Here is a 24,020-nt window from a genome sequence, read left to right as displayed (position 1 = left end):
GCGCAGCCTCCTAGGTAGTGTAGTCAGAGGATGCAGGCTGCCCGTGCGCATGTGCACAGGCATTTTTTCGTCCGCCTCGAGCCAGTGACGTCACACGCCGGCTCGTCGGAAGGCATATTTAAACCGGCTTATCTGACTGTCATTTCAGCCGGAGGGAGACACATCTACACAGTGGCAATTTTTTGACCGGTAAGCTACTATATAGTTTGACTGGGATACCTAAAACTGTAAGCTTTTTTCCTTAGCCTCTGCCTCCTACCTTTCTCTTTATCACTTATTCATTCACTGGCTTCCCATTCATAATGACTCCCTCCATCACTGACGCTTCCTCCCTTCATTATAAGGGCACTTACTGTGGGTTTTTCCCCCCTCATGTATCTTATTGCTCTTTTATTTTTGTTTTTCCTGCAATTTCTTTTTTCCGGTCATTTTTTCTGGCTTACTCTCACCAAAATTTCTTCACACATTCCTCTATTTTTGTTTATGTTCCCCAGACCCCAAGCATAGTTTTATACAGATTCTTATTATCTATTTTTCCAGTCTGCCTTTTGCAGCCTAGTCCACAGAGCCCCATCTCAGACTCAATTAAGTGCATCCCCTTCATGGACTACTAGACAAACAAACATTTTTTGTGAGTATTTACTCTAAGAGATGATTGTCCCCCCTTTTTTAAACTCATTTAGTTACCTCTCTATTAGTCTAACCTTATGAACTCTCACTGTCCTCCAGTGTCCCCCTATTTGCCCTCTATGGCCGCGCCTGACTAATTCCTTCGGATCGGGTCCTTTGGGCTTTTGTCTGGGATCCAGCCTGGTGGTTTGCGGGTGCTATCAGTTGTTTGGGTAAGTGTTCATACCCACGCTCTTTTTTAGCAACCAAGCTCATACCTTACCTAAATACTTTGTATCTATATTCTGACTGTATGCTTTTAGACTTATGTTATAACCTTTTTTCTCATCCGTTTAGTGGTTTCAATTAAGCCTTGCACATCCCCTGAGGAAGCTAACAGCAAAACATGTCGGGCTAGTGTGCAATATCCCTATTTGTGATCTGCGATTTATCTCTTTATTTATGACCACCAAATACCTGTAATTCTATATTGCTTTAAAACGGCATGTTCTTTTAATTATGCTATGCAATAAAACTTTGTTTTCATTTTAACTGATGAAAGTAAATTCTGTCTCCTTGTATTTGGCACTGCAAAAATCCCCAATTCTTTGCTTTTGAATAATATTACAGGTTCAAGAGAAAGAAATACAGGAGGAATCTTCTATTCTGCCATTCAAGGAGGAAATAGACCCCTCAACCAGCCCTTGAATCTGAAGAAGAGTCCCCAGAAGAAGGCCCATAAGGGTCTAAGGAGCAGAGAGCCAAAAGTTCAATATGCCCACCAGTGAGGCTGACATTAGACTATTTGGCCTTATGTTTGAAAGAGACTAGGTCTACAGCCAGAAGGTTTTCAGAGATGCCAGTACTGTCTACCCTGGCTAAACTAGACAGGGACCCTGGGGAGCTCTGTTGCATAATGCCATCAATGGCATCGACCCTGATCACATATATTTTTATGGAAATGAAACAAACAATTGCCCTGGTGTGGAAGTCATCCACTCTCAATTTTGTTGAAGTCAAGAACCATGTTCGGGGCATGTTCGTCAATGAGAAGCTCTCAGCTATCCTTACTAATACACGTGATACATTTTTAAAAGTTTGGTGACTATGGCTTGACTTTTTTGCCCTCTCAATCCACTGTAGGCCTTCTAGACTTGTAGCAGAGACCCATGGTTGCACTCTAGTTAACCTTGGCGGACTTTGGGGTACTTTTTCCCTTTCCCTGTTTTCTCTTCCTCCTACTCTCCTGCCCTCTTTTCTGACTCCTCTTCTGCTTCCTCTTCCCCTTCTATTTTCTTTTTTCCTCTTCTTTTCTTCTACCATTCCTTTCCTTGCAGTATTGCATCAATAATCTCCCTTCAATATAAGATAATACAACTGCCTTCGCTGTTTCTTACTTGGTTCCCACTTTTAGAGTGACAAGGTCTTTGTGATATTATCTTGCAGCAAAGACATTGCTTAAATGTCCCGTGAGTGCCATAGCCTGCTTTTCTTTTTTTACATTGCTGGATGATCTTTTTGTTACTGGGTCTTTTTATCCTTCACTATCCCACTGTTATTGTCTGGTTGCATTTGTTTTGAATTTATCCCCAGCCCTTTTCAGCCCAAACCTTTTTTATGTTCAGTTGCCCACAATTGACCTCACCCTGTCTTACCTAATGGGCTTCATGACCTGATGGATCTAGATTGAAAAGACCTTTTGTCTTCATAAAATCACAGTTCAGGTTATACAGCTCTTACTCTGTAACTTCTCTTCCTGCTGCTTCTCTGGTATCGGGCTATGAGACAATTATACTATATACGTATATCTGTACTGGCTAGAATTGGCTTTTTACATTTTCTTTTGTACCTTTCAGCTGAAATTTTTAATAAAAAATAACCTACAAGAAAATGCATCATAAGATAAGCTCATTTCCAGGTAGGCTTGTTTAGTTGGTTGTTAGAGCATTGCATCTTTTTATATCAAGTTAATAATGTGTCATATTTACTGGGTCACCTTTGCCTCTTTTGAGATCAAAGACTTTTGGTAGGGGGAGTGTGTAGCCCTGGGTCCACAGCACCAGCAGAAGGCAGCTGCACGGACCAGGCTGTCACTGAAATGACACACACACACAAAGCTGGTGCTGCCAATGCCGCTGTTCTCCAACTCAATGACTGCCACTGAGGAGAGGAGGAGAGAGAGGATACAGGAAAGTTGTAAAACTGTTTTGCAGCCACTGTGAGCTGGAGGAGAGCCCACTCACCTCTCCAGGATATCACAGGCCACTGATTGGTTGCTGGGCAGCCTGGGAGAAAAGAGGACTGCTGGGACTAGGTGAAATGTTGTCCTTAGGAGACTTATTCCTGTTAGGCCAAGGATGAGATGAGACTACAAGTCCCAGGAAACCAGAGATTGAGAGACTCTGCTTCCACATCTACAAAAGAGGTCAAAGCTGTGAGAGATAGCCACTGCCAGGTCCTAAGTCACTGCTGACATCATTGGTTCTGTGGGAGATCAACATAGCCGAGTCCCGAGTTACAGTCTAAGCCACAAGTTCCAGATGCTAGAGATCGGGAGGAGATGTAATTACAGATGGTTTGGTGGTGAGAGGCTGCTGGCCACAACTTCCTGTCCACTTTTCAAAGGAACAGTGTCACCTAGCTTTAGGATGCAGTTTGGAATCCACTCAAATCTGAACATTCAATCACCGGAACTTTGGGTCCCAACAGTTACCAATACACTGGACAGTGGGAGGGGTTTGGAGAGACTGACAGACCTTTGGTTCCCAGTACAGCCCCTTGGTTAGGACTACTCTGATTTTACATTTCAGGGGCAGAGATGCTTGGTCCTCCCGTTACTTATGGTGTTATCCAAAATCTGTATTTGTTATCATTCACTGTTATTACCATTTTCTTTATTGATTTGCTGAGTATGTTGTACAAATAAACATTACCTCTTTAGCCTTTGGTGTGTCAGAGGGTGTGACATTGCCTCATAAGATTTCCTTGCTCCTCCCAAAGGAAAATGTTATTGTGGGTAACGAATCCAACGAATCCTTCTGCACACTGCTAACCCATTTTAGGTCTTTTTTTTTTTTTTTTTCATTTCTTTTTTGTTTTTTTACAGGGAGAAGGTATCTTTTTTGACAGGTACATGCTCCCACTTCTTCAATTTTGACCCAGGTGTGATTTCACTTATGTGGGGAGCCGACTGTGATTCCTCAGGATGTCACAGCCAGCTACTAAATCCAAGATGGGGATGATGGCCTGTTGCCAGCCTACCAGATCGAAATTTACTGACATGACACCCAAAATTTACTGCCACAGCCATGTTTTGACTGGCATTTCCAAAAGTTACAAAATTATAGTTTTAAGTGCAAATTTCAGCATTTAGGCTACAAACGAGTACAATATACAATCAGCAATGTGATTTAAAGTGGAACGTTAATCAGAAAATTAAGTCCTGCTACATCACTGTATACTGGCCCATTTTGCAAGTATAGTTATGTAAAACATTAAAAATAAGTGCCTATACTGTTTGAAATCCAGTAATACACTGTCTCACCCTGCTCTGCAAATGCTCAGTTGTTCTCCATTTTTAGGCACTGCTGAGTTTGTAGAGGCCGATCTGCTGACAGCCTTAGACCGCTTTCACACTGGGGCATTTTTCAGGCGCTTTAGCACTAAAAATAGTGCCTGTAAAGCCCCTGAAAAAAGGCCTTATCTGCAGTCCCAGTGTGAAAGCCCAAGTGCTTTCCCACTGGGACGGTGTGCTTGCAGGATGTTAGAAAAAATCCTGCAAGCAGCGTCTTTGGGGTGGTTTGCGAGCGGTGTATGCACCGCTCCTCCACCGCCCCTGCCCATTGGAATGTATGGGCAGCACCGCCGAAGCACCTGCAAAGCGATTCGGCAGTGACGCTACACGGGCACTTCTAAGGGGTTAAAAGCTCCCCGCACCTGCCCGAATAGCGGTGCCAACGTAAAACTGCTACCACCCCAGTGTGAAAGGGCTCTTAAAGCAGAATTAAGCCCTCCTATCCTTTACAGCCAAGGAAGCTGCTTCTGTTTGAATTGCAACTGCCATGGTGCTGCACACATGATCAGTTATGACAGTGTTTCTCAACTCCAGTCCTCAAGGCGCCCCAACAGGTCATGTTTTCAGGCTTTCCATTATTTTGCACAGGTGATTTAATCAGTTTCACTGCCTAATTACCACAGCCGTTTCATTTGAGTGAAATCCTGAAAACATGACCTGTTGGTGCGCCTTGAGGACTGGAGTTGAGAAACACTGAGTTATGACACCAGGCATTTGATGGTTGAGGACACAATCAAATGTGACAGTTTTCATTTGCAACATTCCAGGAATGTAACTGTTTTTTAAAACCGGTAAATCAATGGGTTTAGACCAGCTTTATGATTTACTATTGGGGCTTTGGGCTTCAGCAAAATGGCAGCCTCCAGTAAGAAGAAACAGGAGCTATGCTGGAGGCAATTTAAACCACACACATTTTTTAATTTTGGTAGCATAAATATTAACGTGGAATGTATGTTCCTTGCTGAAGAACATGATTTTTTATCAAGTTGTTATGGGTAAAGTTCCGTTTAAGGTAGATATTAAAGTGTATGTAAACCCTCACATATACCCAGTGAAGTGAACAGCCTCAGATGATACAGAGCGATGAAACAAATCCTCCTACATAAGTTCTACATGTATATCTGCTGTCTTCAGCTTTATATACTGCTTAGAAAGTGCAGATCATGTTCGAATTTTCACTTCCTCATTCTGCACTATGAGTGAAGTCTTGGATTACACTGGGAGACAGCTGATTGGAGGAAAGGCACCCCCCCCTCCGATAGGCAGAGACTTTCAGAGCTCTACTGTGAGTAAAGCAGCTTTCTGCTAATCTAGTTATAGCATCCTCCCTGACACAAAATTCAGCCTGGTTTTATCACGTGTCATAGAACTTGTCAGAAGTTATCATGCTGATAACAGAAGATCGGAGCAGGAGAAAGCCATGGGACGCGGCATAACAGTTTTTTTTTTTTAACAGAAGAGTTTTTATTTATATCAAATACAAAAATAAAAAATTAGTACAAAAGAAAACAAATACGGTACATCATGAATATATCATATCAATATATGCTATCTAGAAATATTATCTCACATTCAAATTAGAATGAATGATGATGCTACATAAGAGTACTCTAGAATATGGGTCGGAGCCTGGTATGCCTGCTTAACATTTGTGCTGGGTTATAACCATAGTTTATAGTTGGTAGGGGGGAGATGGGAAGAGGAGAAAGGAAGGGGGAGAGAAGGGAAGAGAAGAGAAGAGGGGAGGGGGGGTTACATCGGACCCAATTGTACTATTGCATCTTTTTTAGGTTTATATTCGACCCTGACAGGTCGATCAGGTTAGTTGGTTGAATACATATTAGGAAGAGGGTTCACCCGTCAAACATAGTCATAGGGGAAGGAGGAGGGTTTCAAGCATAAATCCTGAGGTTTCCCATTCCATCTACACCAGCACAACATCGAAATTTAGGGTAGGTATGCAAGTCAGGATTATCCACATTATTTCCATTTAACTATATTTCTAGGTCCGGGTAATTAATACATGTAGGCCAGCAGTATCGTTAGTTTTAAAGCTGTCCACGAAGATAGCCTCAGTCCAAAAGTGGTCTCGCGGTCACCCATGGTTCCCACACCTTGTCAAATTTTTGAGGGCATTTACGTCCCATATACGTCAATTTGTATAAGGGTAACACCGCATCCACCAGGGCACGCCATTGAGTCACAGTGGGGGGAGCCGCTAGTTTCCACTGTTGGAGGAGAGCCTTCCCTGCATAGAAGCACAGATAAAACAATAGTAGCTTTTCATACGTAGAATGAGTAATTAGTTCTGTAACCCCTAGAATAAGGATTCTAGGATCTAAGGGCATAGACATGTTGGTGACACTATTAATTTCTTCAACCACTTTCCTCCAATATTCCTGAATGATAGGACATTCCCAGATAACGTGATAGAACGTCCCCATTGCCTGCTGACATTTTGTACATTGATCTGTTTGTGAAGGATATATCCGCGCTAGTCTTTGTGGCGTATAGTACGCTCTGTGTATGAACTTGAGTTGGATAAATCTATCCCTAGCCGAGATCACTGTCGGTATGTAGTTTTGAATCGCTGTTTCCCATTGTTCGTCAGAGAGATCAGTTATGTCTGATTTCCACATTTGTAGGAGATGTGGGTTTTTCTCTGCGTCATCGCAGGTAAGGCGTAAATATATGGAAGATAGTATCCTATCTACCCCCCGCGAGGTAAGGAAGCTCTCCACCACATTCGACGCCACTGTGACTACTGTAGGGAATTGTGCTTGCGTAGCATGTTTTATTTGGAGATATCGAAATAACATCCATGAAGGGAGTTGATATGTCCTTTTGAGTTCTGGGAATGGGAGTATTCGCCCATTGGGCATAATCTGCTTAATCTTCACTATCCCATATTTAGCCCATATACTGGGGTCTGGGATGGACCTGAAATGTGGAAGTCTGGGATTACCCCATAGTGGGGTATGAGGTGAGACAGTATCCTTACTTGCTATAGCTGCAGTGACTTTATCCCATACTTGTATTGTGGTGCGCATTGGTAGAGTTATGTGTGGGCTGGCTTTTACACCTCTATAGACAACATTTGTAAGGGCTGAGTATGAACCCATTATGGCTGCTTCAAGGTTTAGCGCGGGGTTTGATCTAGTCTGTTTGAACCACCATCGAACAGTGACCAGCACTGCCGCCCAGTAATATTTCTGGAAGCATGGCAGTGCCAGGCCTCCCGAGGATAGGGGAAGTTGTAGCTTGACTTTCGCTATTCTTGGGACTTTCCCTCCCCATATAAAAGAGGAGATAACCCCATCTAGTTTGTGGAAAAAAGAGACGGGGATTGGGATTGGGGTGTTCCTGAAAATATATAAAAACTTGGGAAGGAACGTCATTTTTAATAGGTTCACCCTTCCCACTGGTGTTAATGGAAGTGACTTCCAGGCCTGACATCTCGCAATAAGGTTTTGGAGGATGGGATATAAATTGTTCATTAGATATTGGGTTAGGTCCCTGCATATCTCAATACCAAGATATCTAAACTGGGTAACTCTGCGAAGGGGGGTCAGGTCGGCGTTGGGGGAGTCACTGTCAGTCAGATTGAACAGGTTAGACTTACTCCAGTTGATTTTGACCCCGGAGAATACGCCATAATGATCTATAATTTCAAGCGCCGCAACTAAAGATTGGGTATCATCCCCCAGGTATAAAAGCGTGTCGTCCGCGTATAGTGAGATTCGTTCTATTAGTGGTCCTATCTCTAATCCCCTCACCGCAGAGGCCGAGCGGAGTAATATAGCCATAGGTTCAATGGCAAGGGCAAACAGCCCTGGGGACAGTGGACATCCCTGCCTTGTCCCCCTGCACAAGTGGAAGGGAGGAGAGAGGAGACCACCTACACGCACTCTAGCCGTTGGCGATTGGTAAAGTAATTTGACCCAGTTGATAAATTTATTCCCAAATCCAAATTTAGACATTACCTCCCACAAGAAGGCCCACTCAACTGAGTCAAAGGCCTTTTCGGCGTCTAACGAGGCCACCACACCACCCACTTTAGGATCCCGGGGTAGCGCTATGTTAGTATGGAGTCTGCGGATATTGATATCCGTGCCCTTGCCGGGCATAAATCCGGTTTGGTCACCATGTATGAGGGACAGTATCACCGAGTTTAACCTGCCCGCCAAGATCTTTGTAAGGATCTTGGCATCCACGTTCAGTAAAGAAATGGGTCGATAGGACGAACAAACTTCTGGGTCCTTCCCCGGTTTGGGAAAGACAACGATTACTGCTTCCATCATTGAGGGCGGGAGGCACTGCTGAGTTAATGCTTTAGTGAGCATAGTGTGAAAGTAGGGGCCTATTATATCCAGGTTGGTTTTGTAAAATTCTGTGGGTAATCCGTCAGGTCCCGGAGTTTTACCCGCCTGAAGTGACTTAATGGCTCTTTGGACTTCTTTCAGTGTTATAGGAGCTTCCAGTGCCTGACTCGCCTCTAGTGTTAGAGTAGGGAATTCTATCTTTAGGAGGAACGACTTCAATTCCTCAGGGGAATACGTTGCTCTGGATGTGTAGAGTTGCTGATAATACCTCTCGAACCGCGCATTAATACGCGCAGGATCAGAGAGTACAGTATCATCGTCATCTCTAATATTAGCTATACAGGGGCTACCAGCTCGTTCCTTAGCTAACCAGGCTAGCAATCTACCCGATCGCTCGCCCTGCTCAAATATACGGTGAGTCTGGGCAAGGAGGAAACGACGACAAGAGATTGCCCGGATGAGCGCCACCTCCCTATATGCCGTGAGCATATCGGAGTGCGTGCCCTGGTCGGGTTAGGCAGTGTATTGAGTCTCTAATCTTATTGCCCTTTGTTCTGCCGTCGAGAGCTCCAGTCTCGATTCTTTCCTAACCTTAGAGATATTAAACTGATATCTACCCCTGGCATACGCCTTAAATGCATCCCATACTATTGGTGGAGAGGCCGATTGGTCATTATGTGTCCAGTATTCCCCCAGTTCCATTTGCATTATTGGTTCCAGTTTCTCATCGGTGATCCAGTATCTGGATAGTCTCCACAGGCCCGCACTAGCTGCTGAGCCCGTAGAGAGATCCAGCATAACCGGGGTATGATCCGATACGCCACGCGGCAGGTGGGAAACAGCTGACACCCGGGACAACAGGGGGTCAGTAACATAAATTAGATCAATGCGCGATAGTGTCGCATGTGTGGCAGAGTGACAAGAGAATTGTCTACTCTGTGGATTTTTCCATCTCCAGGTATCAGTAAAGCCATACACCTCCGCCCAACGGGACAGCGCTGAATCGGTTGTCTGACCCGTGTGTAACCTATCAACACTAGGGTTTGGAGTCATGTTAAAATCACCTGCTATAATTATATTGGGGGTACTATAATTGGCAATAATAGTTTGAAGTTTATGCAATACCATCATTTTAGCTGGTGGTGGCAAGTATAGACCTACTATTAACATTTCCAATCTGTCACAAAGTGCGTGTAAAATCACATATTGCCCGTCCGGGTCCAGATGAAGGTCCAGAAGCACAAAGGGAAGTGCCTTATGTACAAGAACACTAACTCCTCGGGAATGGGAGGAATAGGTGGAATGGAAATATGATCCCACCCAGGGCTTCTTAAGAGAAAGTATTCTGGAGCCCGTAAGATGGGTTTCCTGGAGCATGCAAATGTGCGGATGATATTTTTTTAAATATGAAAATACAAGGGATCGTTTGAATTTGGAGTTAAGCCCCCGCACATTCCAGGATATCACTCTAATAGGGGCCATACTGGTGGGTAAATATATATATCAGCTAATCTGTTTACCGGACCCCCATCCAGACCCAGGCGTAGGACCAGCATACCCGACCTGCTGTCAATTAGATTCCATATTTCTGTTGCATATGTAAAAGATAGAACTGATATATGAGCATCAACATAGATAGATTTGTTGGCGTACCGTTGAACAAAACCCCCACCCCCCCTCCCTACGCAACCCCCCAAACTTGGGTGCGTTTGATTACCCAAACAAAACATGACTTTTAAAAGTCCCTTGGAGTCAGTGCACCAATAGGGCGCCTCGGAGGCACAATAAGGAAGTCCACAACCGCTTAGCAGTCGTGATGTGTGCCAGCTACCCCTTTTCAGGGTATAAACATCAAACAAAGTGAAAAAAGGGAATCTCTTTCTCTGCGGAAGGATTATGCCACCATTATAATAGATTAAGCCTGTCCACCGCTGTATGTTATAGCGAGCCGGCGTAGAGGGTTCACCTGAGTGCAAACAAGGGGGAGTGTAGAATCTCAACCCCCCATAGTCTCCTCCTGAGAGAGCGAGTTCCGAGGTACCTCTTCACGGGTCAAAGTCTCAAAGTGCACCGCAGCCACTTCATCTATGTAGTAAATTTGCTGTTTTAAATGGTGAATGCTGTTGCGCATGTGTGCTGCTGATTTTGGCCCGGGTCATCTTATTGTGCTTAAGGTTCACCTTCAGGAGGGGTGGAGCACCGTGTAGCATGGCAGCTGTGGTCAGCCAATATTGGAAAGGGGGGGGTGCTGAGGCAGGAAGAGACTCACCCCCTGGGATATATTATGCCATTCATTGCCACACAGTGTGGTGTACGAATATGTCACAGATTACTGGCCTGCTTCACTAGTTATAAGGGCAGTAGTATGTAGTTAGCAGCTATTGATGACCCAAACAAAAGAAAAAAGAAAATTAAAAGTGCGTTACTGCAAATAAGAACTCACCAGCCGGGGAGAGAGAAAAATAAAACATGTAGCAGTCAGGGTTTATTCTTAACGCTGTGGGATGATCTCTAGCCAGTTAACTGCTTCTTCAGGGGTAGTGAAGAATTTGTGTGTTTCTCCGTCTTGGACTCGCAGTCTGGCCGGGAAAAGCATACTATATTTAAGGCCTTTCTTGCGTAGCTCTTGCTTTACATGGTCGAATGATTTGCGCTGTTTCTGCGTTTCGACAGAGAAATCCGGGAAGATCATCAGGCGGGATCCTTCAAATCGCAGGGTCTCCATCTTCCTGCTCTCCCGTAGCACAGCGTCCCGGTCTCGGTAATTCAGTAGCCGAAGGATGAATGTGCGAGGCGGGGCCCCAGGAGGTCCACGAGCCGCCGGCATTCTGTGAGCACGCTCCACCGTGAAGAAGGGGGAGAAGGCCGCCTGCGGGAATAGCTGCCTCAGAAGGCGTTCAGTAAATCCGGCTGGATCAGGATCTTCAGCCCTCTCAGGCAATCCAATGATTCGGAGGTTATTCCTCCTGTTGCGGTTCTCCGCGTCCTCCGCACGATATTCTAGTGCCCTCACTTTAGTAGTGAGGGTTCGGAGAGATGATGTGTGCTCACCCAGCACGTCCTCAGTGTCCCCCACGCGGCGTTCCACCTCCGACATCCGGGTCCTGAATTTATCCATATCTTTCCGAATTAGACCCATCTCTAGTTGGATTTTATCGATTTTGCCTGTCAGTGTGGTTTGGCATGTCTCGATGGCTTGCATCAGTGCAGTGAAGTGGTCTGCTTCTCGAAGATCAGGATCCGCTTCCTCGGTCTGCGACGCCATGTTAGCCGTCTGGTTGCTCTGAGCCTTCCCGCCACTGGAAGTAGTGCGGGTCGTAGAGGGTTTTTTGTGGGCGGTGGAGCGGCGATTATAGGGCATACCAGGTCTGTGAGTTCGGAACTGTGCCTGGGTAGTTCCAGATTTATGAAATTCCGCTGGGAAACAGGATTAATAGCCGGCAGGGTAGCAGAGCCTCCCAACTATGCGTCCATCCCGGTCGCCATCTTGGACACGCCCCGGCATAACAGTTTTTATCGTGCAACTGGTTGGACCAGCTGTCCTAACCATCCGACATTAGTACAGCGATCTCCCCCACTGAGCTGTTGTGTTCTAACAGGGGGAACCCCCCTGCCAGAACACTCTTATCAGCGCCAATCAGGAGTCAGTCGGCTGCTGGTTTTCGAGCATGCTCATCCCACAGCACTTGGCCAAACAGCCAGCTTCTGCAAGACAGACTGACACACACAGGCAGAATGTCGGGAGACATTGGTCGTTTAAAAAACAAAACTTCCAACATTTGGCCCGTGTGTGTCTGTCTGTCTGGCAGAAGCTGGCTGTTTGGCCAAGTGCTGTCAGATGAGCATGCTCGAAAACCAGCAGCCGACTGACTCCTGATTGGCGCTGATAAGAGTGTTCTGGCATGGGGGGTTCCCCCTGTTAGAACACAACAGCTCAATGGGGGAGATAGCTGTACTAATGTCAGATGGTTAGGACAGCTGGTCCGACCAGTTGCACGATAAAAACTGTTATGCCGCGTATACACAATCGCACATTCCAACAACAAAATCCATGTTTTTTTTCAGACGGATGTTGGCTCAAATTTGTCTTGCATGCACACGGTCACACAAATGTTTTTGGAAATTCTGATCGGCAAGAACACGCTGACGTACAACACGTACGACGGGACTAGAAAAAGGAAGCTTAATAGCCAGTGCGCCACCCTTTGGGCTCCTCCTGCTAATCTCATGTTAGTAGAAGTTTGGTGAGAGATGATTCGCGCTTTTCAGCCTCGTGCTTTTCAGATCGTTACTGCTCTTCAGTTTGTGCTTGTGGGTTCGTATCTGGTTTTCAGTGCGTGTAGTCAGTTCGCATCTGTTTTTCAGTGCGTATGTTATAGTACGTATTTGATTTTCAGTGCATTCTTGTCCGCTTGTTTCTGATTTTCAGCTCGCTCTTCTCAGGCCTTTCTGATTTTCAGTGCGTTCTGTTCATTCTAACCAGCCGACCATTTTCTAGCCTTGTTGCAGGTACGTACTCTATCGTAGAGTTCGTGCTATGCAGGGGCTTGGTGTTGGGGTTCTTACTTTGACCCAAGCCCAGTCCACGAACAGGGCGGGGAGGAGTTCATGGACGAAGAATTGGTTGCTCCAGCGTGACCAATTCTCTCATATGCCTTTGTTGTGGGACATCCGCGAGAATAATCCTGATGATTTCAGGAATTATCACCGGGTGACGGACCCCATTTTTCACCGTCTGTTGTCTTTGCTGTCCCCTTATGTTACGAAACAGGACACCTTGCATGCGGCAAGCCATCACTCCCGAGCAGAGGCTCGTCGCCACGTTGTGGTACTTGGCGAGGGGGAGAAATCTGCAGGACATCAAGTTCTCTACAGGCATCTCCCCCCAAGCTCTGGGCATCATTATTCCAGAGACCTGTTCTGCCATCATTCAGGTCCTGCAGAAGGACTATATGAGGGTAAGATTTCTCCTTTAACATCACATTCCATGTATTTAATGTTTGCTAATGTATTGTATTTCTTTCATCATTCCCTAATTACCATGATTGGCATATGCTGTGAATGTCCCCTTTGTTCTCATGCATGCTGGAAGTTTTTAAACTTCCTTTTTTTGTCCTTCATGCATATTTGCCTTCACTAACCTACCCAGCATGCTATTCTGGGCCCATACACACCTAGCCTAGTCACTTAACAATGTATTTTCTCAGCTCCATTGTACTGCTTTACTCTAAACGCCCTCTAAAATGTTAGACAAGGTTACGTTACCTCGTTGCTGCACACCCCCCTGAGGTTTGGGTAAGCAGTTCCATCACTTTATTTCACCTCCCCCATTATATAACTGTATGAAATTTTGTATATGGTATTTATTCTTTGTATTTTGTATTTTGATATATTTTTACAGATGTATTGCCCTGATGAAGCGGTAAAACCGCAAAATATGTCGAAATATCATGTCATCTGAACCTTTTAACTATATGTCTTGTTGCTTTTCTTTTGCTATTTTTGTATAAATAAATCTTGTGAAATTTTTATCAGTAATTTGTATAATTAGCTACACTTTTTGTACCACAATAGTCCACTTGCTATTTCTGCTTTGGTAAGTCGGGGGTGGGGTCCGTACTCCCAAAATTTTCTCCTCAATTAATTTGGACAATGGTACATATATACTTTGCTTGATTTGTACAGTGAGGCTTCACACTCTCCATACCTTCTAAAATGTGTACAAATGTTATTTGTGTCCTTAAATTCAGCCAGAGTGCAAGGGGCTTTTTTTTGGATTCCCAAAATCATTTTGTACCCTCCTTCCCCCCCAACCGCTAAGTCAACTGGTACCAATCCTCTATCTGCTGACTTTACCAAACCCATACACACTATACCTACCTCTTTTGTGGATGAATTCACCAAAGCATGTAGTGAAAGGGCCTGCCTGAATACTTTCAAATGGTACTGTTTAAAGTTTTGTTCTCCTATTATCTTGATAGTTAATTGCAGAATGTAAAAATGTGCTTCAATTTGACAGTGCATATTCATATTTTTGGATTATGACACTTCTTACCTGTCCAGTGGGCTGCCAATAGTGTAAGTAAGGAGGGGCTGGCCAAAGTAACACACATTATTTATGCATTCAGCTCTCAATGAAGTGGAGAGGGTTACCTATCCAAAACACCCCCCCCCCCTAAAATTTTTACAATGGGCCATCAGAGAGGGTGAGGAATCTGATAAGTATACTTTATATACTGATGTTGGCCAAGAATGTTTGTGTCTAATCTGCTTGCAATGTTTATGTGCAAAATTACTAATTCTTCATTTTCTTATTTGACCCCACAGTTTCCTTCAGCGCCACAGGAATGGCAGACTGTGGCATCTCAATTTGCCCAGCGGTGGGACTTTCCCTACTGCGGAGGGGCAATTGATGGGAAACACATCCACATAGTCCCACCCCCCAACTCAGGGTCATACTATTACAACTATAAGGTGTTTAATAGTATTGTGATGTTAGCGGTGGTGTCGGCAAAAAAATATATATATTATGGAGATCACTAGAAAAAAAAAAAAACAGGAGATCTTGATAAAAAAAACACTATAAAAATAAATACAAAACATTATTATGGAGATCTGGCGAAAAAAATAACTAATATTATTCAGGAGATCACGAGAAATAATAAAGAAATCAGTTTGTCAGAACTGTGTGTGAATATCAGCAGCAAAACAACTTAATTATTCTAGCATTATAAAGAAGAAGAGAATGACCTGCATTAAAAGATTTTAAAATTTGCAGCGTGACGAATGTGCTATCTCCATTACGAATGCTAGTTTTACCAGAACGAGCGCTTCCGTCTCGTACTTGATTCAGAGCATGCGTGGAATTTTGTGCATTGGAATTGTCTACACACGCTCCCATCGAACATTTCTTGTTGGAAATTCCGACCATGTGTACGCAGCGTTAGAGTGAACCAGGCCTTAGAATGGGCAGGCACACACACATGAAATTGACTCTAACAGTGACACTGACAGCAGTGTGCAGCAGCACAGATGATAACACCTCACCGATATGACATGTCCCCTCCTAAGTTACATTGACAGCCTCTCTTCGCACCAGATGGTCCCTTCAGTCCACTCCAGTCCAAACAGCACTGACAGTCCCGCTCCCGGCTTGCCTTGCTCCCGTCTTGCAGACCTGCACATAAGGCTCCAGCTGCTCCGCTCAGCTTCCTTGTACCATGACATCACACGACCAACTCGGGCACCGCTTCCGCCACACCGGCGCCCCCTGAACACATTGTAGCAGGTACTCGGATCATCTCGGCCAGCACCATATTTTTTACTGGCAACCTTTTACTGTTACTGGCATTTACTGGCAGGAGAAAAGTGACAGTTTTTTACTGGCTGGCAGTTAAAATACTGACGTTGGCAACACCTGCAGCAGTGAGAAGAACTGGCTGTTGGAAGTCAGCACTGGACTCCAGAAACTGGTAAGTACCTGTTTGAAAGGCAGCAGCTACAGTATTTGTAAAAAAATTATAAGGGTGACGTGCCTCTATAACATCAAAATCCTCAAACTATATAAAAAGCTACTAGCTCAGCTCTATCCAAAACTCGTATCTTATTAATGTACTATATTTTTCCCACAATACACAAGCACAATTTGTATATATTTTTTTATTATTATTAATAATAATAATAATAATAATTATAATAATAATAGTACTGTATACCATCTGTGAAAAGTTGAGTTTTCAGTCTGAAATGAAAGATCTCATACTTGGCAAGTTTATAAATGGAATAAATGACAATGAGCCTCATTATTGTGTCTGAGAGTATTGCCTCACCCTATGCTGTGCATAACAGCCAGATCAGATTTGTCCCCTTCTTTTTACAGCCCTGGAACATTGGATGGACAAATCAGATTTCTTTCCCTAGCAACATAACCTTCTAGAGACTATTCTTTCTTTAAACAAATAATTTCACTTATGCCGCATACACATGAGCGGACTTTTCAGCATCAAAGGTCTGACGGTCTTTCCGACGGACTTTCGATGGAGTTACGATGGACTTTCGAACGACCGGACTTGCCCACACACGAACGGACTAAAGTTCAGTTGAAAGTCCATTGGTTTGAACGTGATGACGTACGAAGGGACTAGAATAAGGAAGTTCATAGCCAGTAGCCAGTAGCTGCCCTTGCATCCTTTTTTGTCCGTCGGACTAGCATACAGACTAACTGATTTTTCGACCGGACTCGAGTCCGTCGGAAAGATTTGAAACATGTTCTAAATCTAAAGTCCGTCTGATTTTCGACAGAAAAAGTCAGCTGAAGGTCCGATAAAGCCCATACACGGTTGGATTGTCCGACGGATTTCTTCCATCGGACCAGTACGGTGGAAAAGTCCGGTCGTGTGTACACGGCTTTACAGGTTGGGAGTGGGTTGGTAAGGAGAACTGTGACTGGACAGTGAAAGGAGAAGATGCATACTAATGAATTTATTGCTCTGTCACTCTTTGCTCCTATCAGCATCGCTCCTTGAACCTCAGCACACAAGTCTACTGGACTGGCTCCCCCCACTTCCTTCCCTAATGCTTCCCCTTCCCCCTATCCTTCCTCCTTGGTTGTAAACCCTCACATATACCCAGTGAAGTGAACAGCCTCAGATGACATCATCCTTCATAGGTGTTACTTGTTTATCTGCTGTCTTCTCTTCCCTACATCCCTACAATCTTTCTTCATCTGTCAGGAGCACAGAGGGCGGAGGGGATGCAGTAACAGTGTGTGAGAGCTGATTGGAGGAAAGAAACACCCCCCCCCCTTCACACAGCAGAAAAACTGTGTTCTGCATAGACAAGCTTTGTTCTAAACTCTGCCCCTGCCCCTCCCTCCCAACACAAATTTATCTCATGTGTCAGGAAAACTTGTCAGAAGTGACTCGTGCTGATAACAGAGGAACGAAGCACCAGAGAAAAGTTACACTTGGAGCTTTAGAGAGAGACAAGTAAACACTACAGATATACAGTCAGTGCTTTGCTCCGAATCTATGACTGAGATTTACAACAACTTTAAGTTCTGCTGTATAGTAGATTGCAAAAGACTGATACCAGGTTAAATTCAGATAGTTTAAAGCCTAACGTTTGTTGAAAAATAAATCAGCACAATGAAACAATATCTATGAATGGAGGACGGATATATGATTGAAAGGTCCACCTCCTCCATTCATTGATTTTTAAATGCAAGCAGTGAAATATGCCCATAACCAGAAGATGTGAAGAAAATACTAGAATTACCTATTTGCAACCACCATTGCCACATCCCAGGAAATTCTTGTGTAACTACAGATGTGAGAGATAAAAACAGTATTATCAACAGTGTAACATATTTTCACATCAACCTACAAGCAAAGCACAAAATTGTACAATTTTCCCCACAGAACTCTAGGTTATTTTTTTGTAGGTAGAACTACTGTTTAGGTGTTGAAATTTCTCAGTGAATAAACTTTTTTTCGACACCCTAGACTAAACCTAATTTTGCCACCACCCCCCCCTTCCTCCTTGGCTCCAAACCCTGACTCTATCCCCTTTGTCATGCCCATGTATACCCCACCTTCCTAATGAAGAGCCCATCAAATACAGCCCACAAGCGCCCATCAAATGCAGCCCACCAGCACCCATCAAATGTAGCCTCACCAGTGCCCATCAAATGCAGCCTCACCAGCGCCCATCAATGCAGCCTACCAGCGCCTATCAATGCAGCCTACCAGCGCCCATCAATGCAGCCTCACCGGCGCCAATCAATGCAGCCTCACCAGCGCCCATCAATGCAGCCTCACTAGCGCCCATCAAATGCAGCCCACCAGCGCCCATCAATGCAGCCTACCAGTGCCCATCAATTAATGTTTGCTGCTTCCATTCATTCGGATGTCAGGACACAGACACAGTCCTCCGCCAGGCGATGCACCTCTGACACTATGTGCAAACAGAGAGGTGGCTGCCTGCTGATGCTGAGACTCAGTTGCTTGCTGCAGAGAGAAGAGAGTAGGAACACCAGTGGCCGGGTGCCCTAGGAAGCAGTGCACCCTAGGCGGCTGCCTAGTTTGCCTAGTGGTAGCTCCGGCCCTGTTTGAACATATCACTTCTCACTCTTCTCAGGCCTTTTATTGTAGCTGTGTGAAAAGTCACATGCATTTATGATTTACTTTTAACTATTACAGGTACGTCAACAAACATTAGTTGCTAGTAGGCAGAAGGTTTGGGTTTGCCACCGGGTTGCAGTTGCAGCAAAATGTACCTGTTTGGGGATTACTCAAACAGCAAACTTATGTGTATGTGTTATATTCATTGCTGTATATTTCCACTGTTACATTACAGTGATTTTTAGTTTGGTGCACTACAGAGAGGGGAGTGTACCCCGCTGTATTCACTATGCTGTTTAGAGGCAGCAGTGCTACATTACTGTGAATTGCATTGTAGTAGGTTAAATTTTTTTATGTACCAACTTTTATATTCAAAGTGACTCGACCCCACAGTGCTGATTAGGACTACCTTTTTGTCTGTGTAAGCAACAACGTCTGTTGCTGTTTAGCTGATGCTGGTCCACCATTTTTTTTACAGAAAAAAATAAAATTGTTAATGCCAACCCCATTGAGAACAGTGTGCAATTTTTATGATGAGTTCCCTGAACGTGAATCTAACCCATGCATGTTTTGCTCATCATTATTTGTTCGAACTTGCTTCCAAGTTACAGGATATCAAGAAATTGTCCTTTATATTTGGAAAGGCAAGTGTGGGACACATTACTATTTCAATTTTCCTGGAAAAAAAAAACGTTTGTCCTTTAAAAAGTGCAAAATATTTGACAATACCAATACAGAAAAACCAACTCAAGCTGATCTAAATCAAAAACAATAAGAATCATCTTCTGGAAAAGGGGGTAAATAAATTGAAAGAAATTAAATGATTTCAAATTTTTGGAACATTTAACAATTCACCTGTTATTTTTTTACGCTGATCAATATATTTCTGAGGACAATCCAGTAAGAAAATTATAGCGTTGATTACCTACCAATGCAGCAAATAATGATGTGAAGAAAGGTTACTGTGGCTGAGTAATCCCACACTCTTGAACCAACAACTGGCACAAACAGAAGGCCACTGCAGAAAAATGTTACTTCCGCTGAAATCACTTGCACTGTGGATATAGTAAAAATACAATGAGATGAAAATTTCTGAGACTTCGATAACTTCTACAGATTCATATTGCAACAATTACTACTGTAAAAGGGGTCGGCTGGAAAAATTTGCAAAGTGGGAAAAGGCTTAGTACAATACCAATGATGGGGCACTATTCCTCCTAATAATACCAATAATTGGGCATTACTACTCCCACTAATACCAATGATAAGGCACTATTCCTCCCTCTGATACCAAGGATCGGGCTCTATTCCCCCCACTAATACCAACAGTTGGGCACCATTCCTCCCACTGACACCAACTATGGAAATTATTCTTCCCACTAATACCAATGATGCAGCACTGTTCCTCCTTCTACTGCCCACAGGCGGCGTTATGTATTTTTTTTTACCACCTCTGATCACCAAATCTAAGGCATTTTCTACTTTCATTTGTCACAATCCGACCCTCCCAAAGTCTGAACAACAGTAAACTAGTCCTTTGCCTAGAAAGTTTAGAGACCCCTGGTTTAGACATTTTTAGGTGCAGTAAACGTAAATGACTGTTCTTCAATAGAGGTGAGCTTCAGGTTCAGGTCAGACAGGGTTCAAGGTAAACTCAAACTATTCACAGTGCTGGCACAATAATGGGGCAACTTGTCTGCCCTCTGTTGATGGTAATAATAATGCACTGCAAGGGCCTTTGAACTATAGTTAGCTGACTTAGAATAGCTGGTAATGAGGTCTTTGTTATGAGCTTGTCTGTCAGAAACCGCAGGCTGTCATAGTACCAGCGCCTCAGTACATAGATGTCATCTGCTGCTGCTCCTGACCTCTCCAATTCCCGAATCTTGTTAAGCTACCTTTTTTTTTTTTTTTTAAATTTCTTTTTATTGAACATTTTTATCAAAGCATACAGACACCTGGGTTATGGCAACGTGACAAATACCCAGAATAACCTGCCACGCAGGGCTGGACATGACTATCCTGACTAACATAGTCACCTACCTCTTGTATAAACACTCCAACTTCCCGATTCCCCCCCTCCTCCCGCCTCCCGCCCTGTCACAGCTCAATTATAACAGTGATACATTGTCATCGATGTTACATCTGGTCATCACTAAATACTTTGTTGTAATAATATATTACTAATCTTCACACCCTCATTTTTGTCAGTAGAAATGTCACCTTAATAACATCACTTTATCGTATGGCATGCCCATTTGTAACTCACTCTTTAAAAAGATATTTTAAGGTACTCATCCCCTATCCCACCGTAGTGTCAGATTCACACCGGGCCTTCCATATTTTGTCAAACTTTTTTCCACACCCCCTTGCCCTGTATGCGGATTTATAAAATGGTAACATAGTGTTAATCAACTTTTTCCAGAAACTAATCTCTGGAGCATTGGTGTTTTTCCATTTAAGAGGGAATGGCCTTTTTGCCATAGAACAAGAGGATGGTGAGTAACGTTCTGAGAGCCCTCGTCGGGACCACCTCTTCCACCAACCCCAGCAAGCATACTTTTACTGTCATTGGAATGGGCAACGACAAACGAGCTGAGATACACTGTGTGATTTCTTTCCAAAAATCCTGAATTGGCGGACACGACCAGAATATGTGTTCAGCGTTAGCTGGAGAGAACGAACATCTCCAGCACTTTGCCGAGTCATTTCCATATATCTTGGCAAGCCTGGCCGGTGTGTAGCAGCTTCTATGTAAAAATTTAAATTGTATCAGTTTATCCCTTGCTGAAACTAAGTGTCTGAATGGCTGGGTCCATAAGTCATCCCAATCCTCACCCTGTATGTCTGGAACTTCTGCCTCCCATTTATTTCTACAGTTAGTTACTGCCTTAGGTGTTGTTTTAAAAAATTCTTTGTATGACAGTGAGAGAGTTTTGGTCAAGTCCTTCTCTGATAGCATGGATTCAAGTGTTGAGGGCAGGGATTCCACTCGAAACTCTTTGAACTGCTTCTGGTAGGCGTGCCTGAGCTGAAGATACCGGAATAGATAGGAGTTAGGTAAGTCATGTCTGGTCTTTAGTTGGGGAAAAGTCAGAAGTTCACCATAGGATGTGATATCTTTAAGTGTTTTAATTCCTTTGACTGCCCAAATCATTGGATCTGGCAATTTATAGAATTGAGACAGTGTGTGGTTCATCCATAATGAAGAAGATGGGGAGATCCGTTGGTAACTGGGAGATGCTAATTTAACCACTAGACCCCATGCTCTAATTGTGGCTAGCATCGTTAGGGTGATTGGCAAGTCTGATTTGGTACCCTTGAACAAGGCCAGACGCAAGCTTTCATAGGACACCAGATGGGCCGCCTCTAAAATTGTGGCAGCATCCCCATCATCTGATATAAGCCATCGATGGGCTAATACCTTTTGCCCAGCCAGGTAATATTTATGCCAATCTGGCAGAGCCAACCCTCCCTGGTCACCCAGCTCCTGCAGCACTTTGGACCCTATCCTAGGGGGTTTAGGCGCCCAGAGGAATGATTCTACTATTCTTTCTATTTGTTTGAAGTATGTTTTTGGGATCCACACTGGGGCATGTCTGAGAAAGTATAAAATTACTGGGAGGGCCTTCATTTTAAGAAGGCTGATTCTACCCACCAAGGACAGAGGTAATTTCATCCAGGCATGCACTTTCTGTTTGAGAAATGTGAGCAGTGGGAGTAAATTCAATGAATAGTAGTATGTTGTCAGCATATAGGGCCAAGGTTTCATGAATTGTTCCCACTTTTATTGCCCGTACATCACCGGAGGACCTCAGAGCTATGGCCAAGGGCTCCATTACAAAGGCAAAAAGGAATGGGGACAACGGGCAACCCTGCCTGGTGCCTCTGCCCACCTCAAAAAAGTCAGACACCGCTGACCCCAGTCTTATGGCCACTTTGGGATTCCTGTACAGCATAGATATCCATTTTCTAAATTGTGGACCGAATCCCATAACCTCCAAAACCTTAAACATATAGTTCCAATCGACAGAGTCGAAGGCTTTTTCTATATCAATCGATACTACAATTCTGGTATCTGAGTCTGTGGGCGGTAGCTGCATGTGGGTGAAAAGTCTCCTAAGGTTTGTATCCGTCGATTTTCCCGGCATGAAACCCGTCTGGTCGATATTGACTATTGATGGGATGACCGTAGCCAATCTGGTCGCTAATAGTTTAGTTAGAATCTTAAAGTCTGTATTTAAAAGTGCTATGGGGCGATATGATGCACAGTCCGTCGGGTCTTTCCCTGGTTTCAGTAAGAGGATCATGTATGCCTCCAACATGGAGTTTGGTAGGGAGGATTTGTCTAAGCAGTATTCTAGTAACCAGTTGAGTCGTATTGCCAGCTGTTCTACATTTGCTTTGTAAAAATCTACGGGAAACCCGTCCGGCCCAGGGGCCTTGTTGGGCGGAAAGACGAATATTGCTGCCTGTATTTCCTTGATTGTTATCTTAGCTTCTAATATATCAGAGTCTTCTTCAGTCGGTTTCGGAACAGGTAACCCCGCTAACATCGAGTGCATTGTTTCTAAGTCATATTCGGGGACGGGTGAGTATAAGGATGAGAAGAAATCAATAAACTCCTTCATAATGTCAGATGGATCGGTGACCATATTACCTCGCCCATCCCTGATGACAGGGATATGAGTGATGGGTCGTTGGTCTGCCACCAACATGGTCAGGAGCTTACAATTCTTGTCCCCTTCTGCGAACACTGTGTGTGCAGTTTTTGTCAATTCAGAGCTCCTCAGACTATTAATATGTAGAGAAAGGCGCCTTCTCGCCTCCAGCAGCTTCTCATACGAGGCCCTGGTAGGGGATCCCGCATGAGCTTCCGCACACTGCCTCTCGTTCTGTTTTAAAGTATTTAATTCCTCATTCTCATTGACTCTCGCTGTTTTTATGGCTGATATACATTCACCTCTAGTTACCGCCTTAAAGGCATCCCATACCATTGGTGGTTCTACGGTATCTACATTAGTAGACCAGTAAGTCTTTATCTTTTCCTCTATTTGGGCTGCCACTTGTTCATTTTGTAACCAACCAACAGAGAGGCGCCAGCTTCCCTTTCTCGCCTCGGTCGGAAAGGACAGGGTGAGACAAAGGGGATTGTGATCCGAAACCTGATCCCCACCTGCTAAATACCCAATACTTTCCACATATTTAAAAATATTATTATTGCCAAAAACCAGATCAATTCTGCAGATCTGTGTGTCAGTGACACATGAGAGTAGCATTAGATGTTGGATGTTTCCATCTCCACAGCTCAACCAAACCAGCAATTGATGCCCACCCATTTAGGTCAGCCGAACTTATCCTACCAGGATTGGAAGAATCCAATGCTGCACCCAA

At 44.1% G+C, this 24,020-nt stretch overlaps 1 protein-coding gene across 1 annotated transcript in view; it reads right to left on the bottom strand.

Annotated features, from left to right (window-relative positions):
• LOC141128327 (putative transmembrane protein 244) overlaps positions 1 to 24,020 on the bottom strand; it is a 57,532-nt gene that overhangs the window by 14,598 nt on the left and 18,914 nt on the right. The window contains exons 4-5 of the mRNA XM_073615562.1: positions 19,556 to 19,681; positions 17,782 to 17,826 (exon numbers count right to left, since the gene is read on the bottom strand). Coding sequence (XP_073471663.1) covers positions 17,782 to 17,826; positions 19,556 to 19,681 — 171 coding nt within the window. The remainder of the gene's footprint in view (positions 1 to 17,781; positions 17,827 to 19,555; positions 19,682 to 24,020) is intronic.

This window comes from Aquarana catesbeiana, linkage group LG02 (genome assembly GCF_042186555.1).
Source record: "Aquarana catesbeiana isolate 2022-GZ linkage group LG02, ASM4218655v1, whole genome shotgun sequence".
Taxonomy (NCBI): Eukaryota; Metazoa; Chordata; class Amphibia; order Anura; family Ranidae; genus Aquarana; species Aquarana catesbeiana.
The sequence above is the reverse complement of the archived record's forward strand: the minus strand, read 5'-3'. Positions and strand labels throughout refer to the sequence as shown.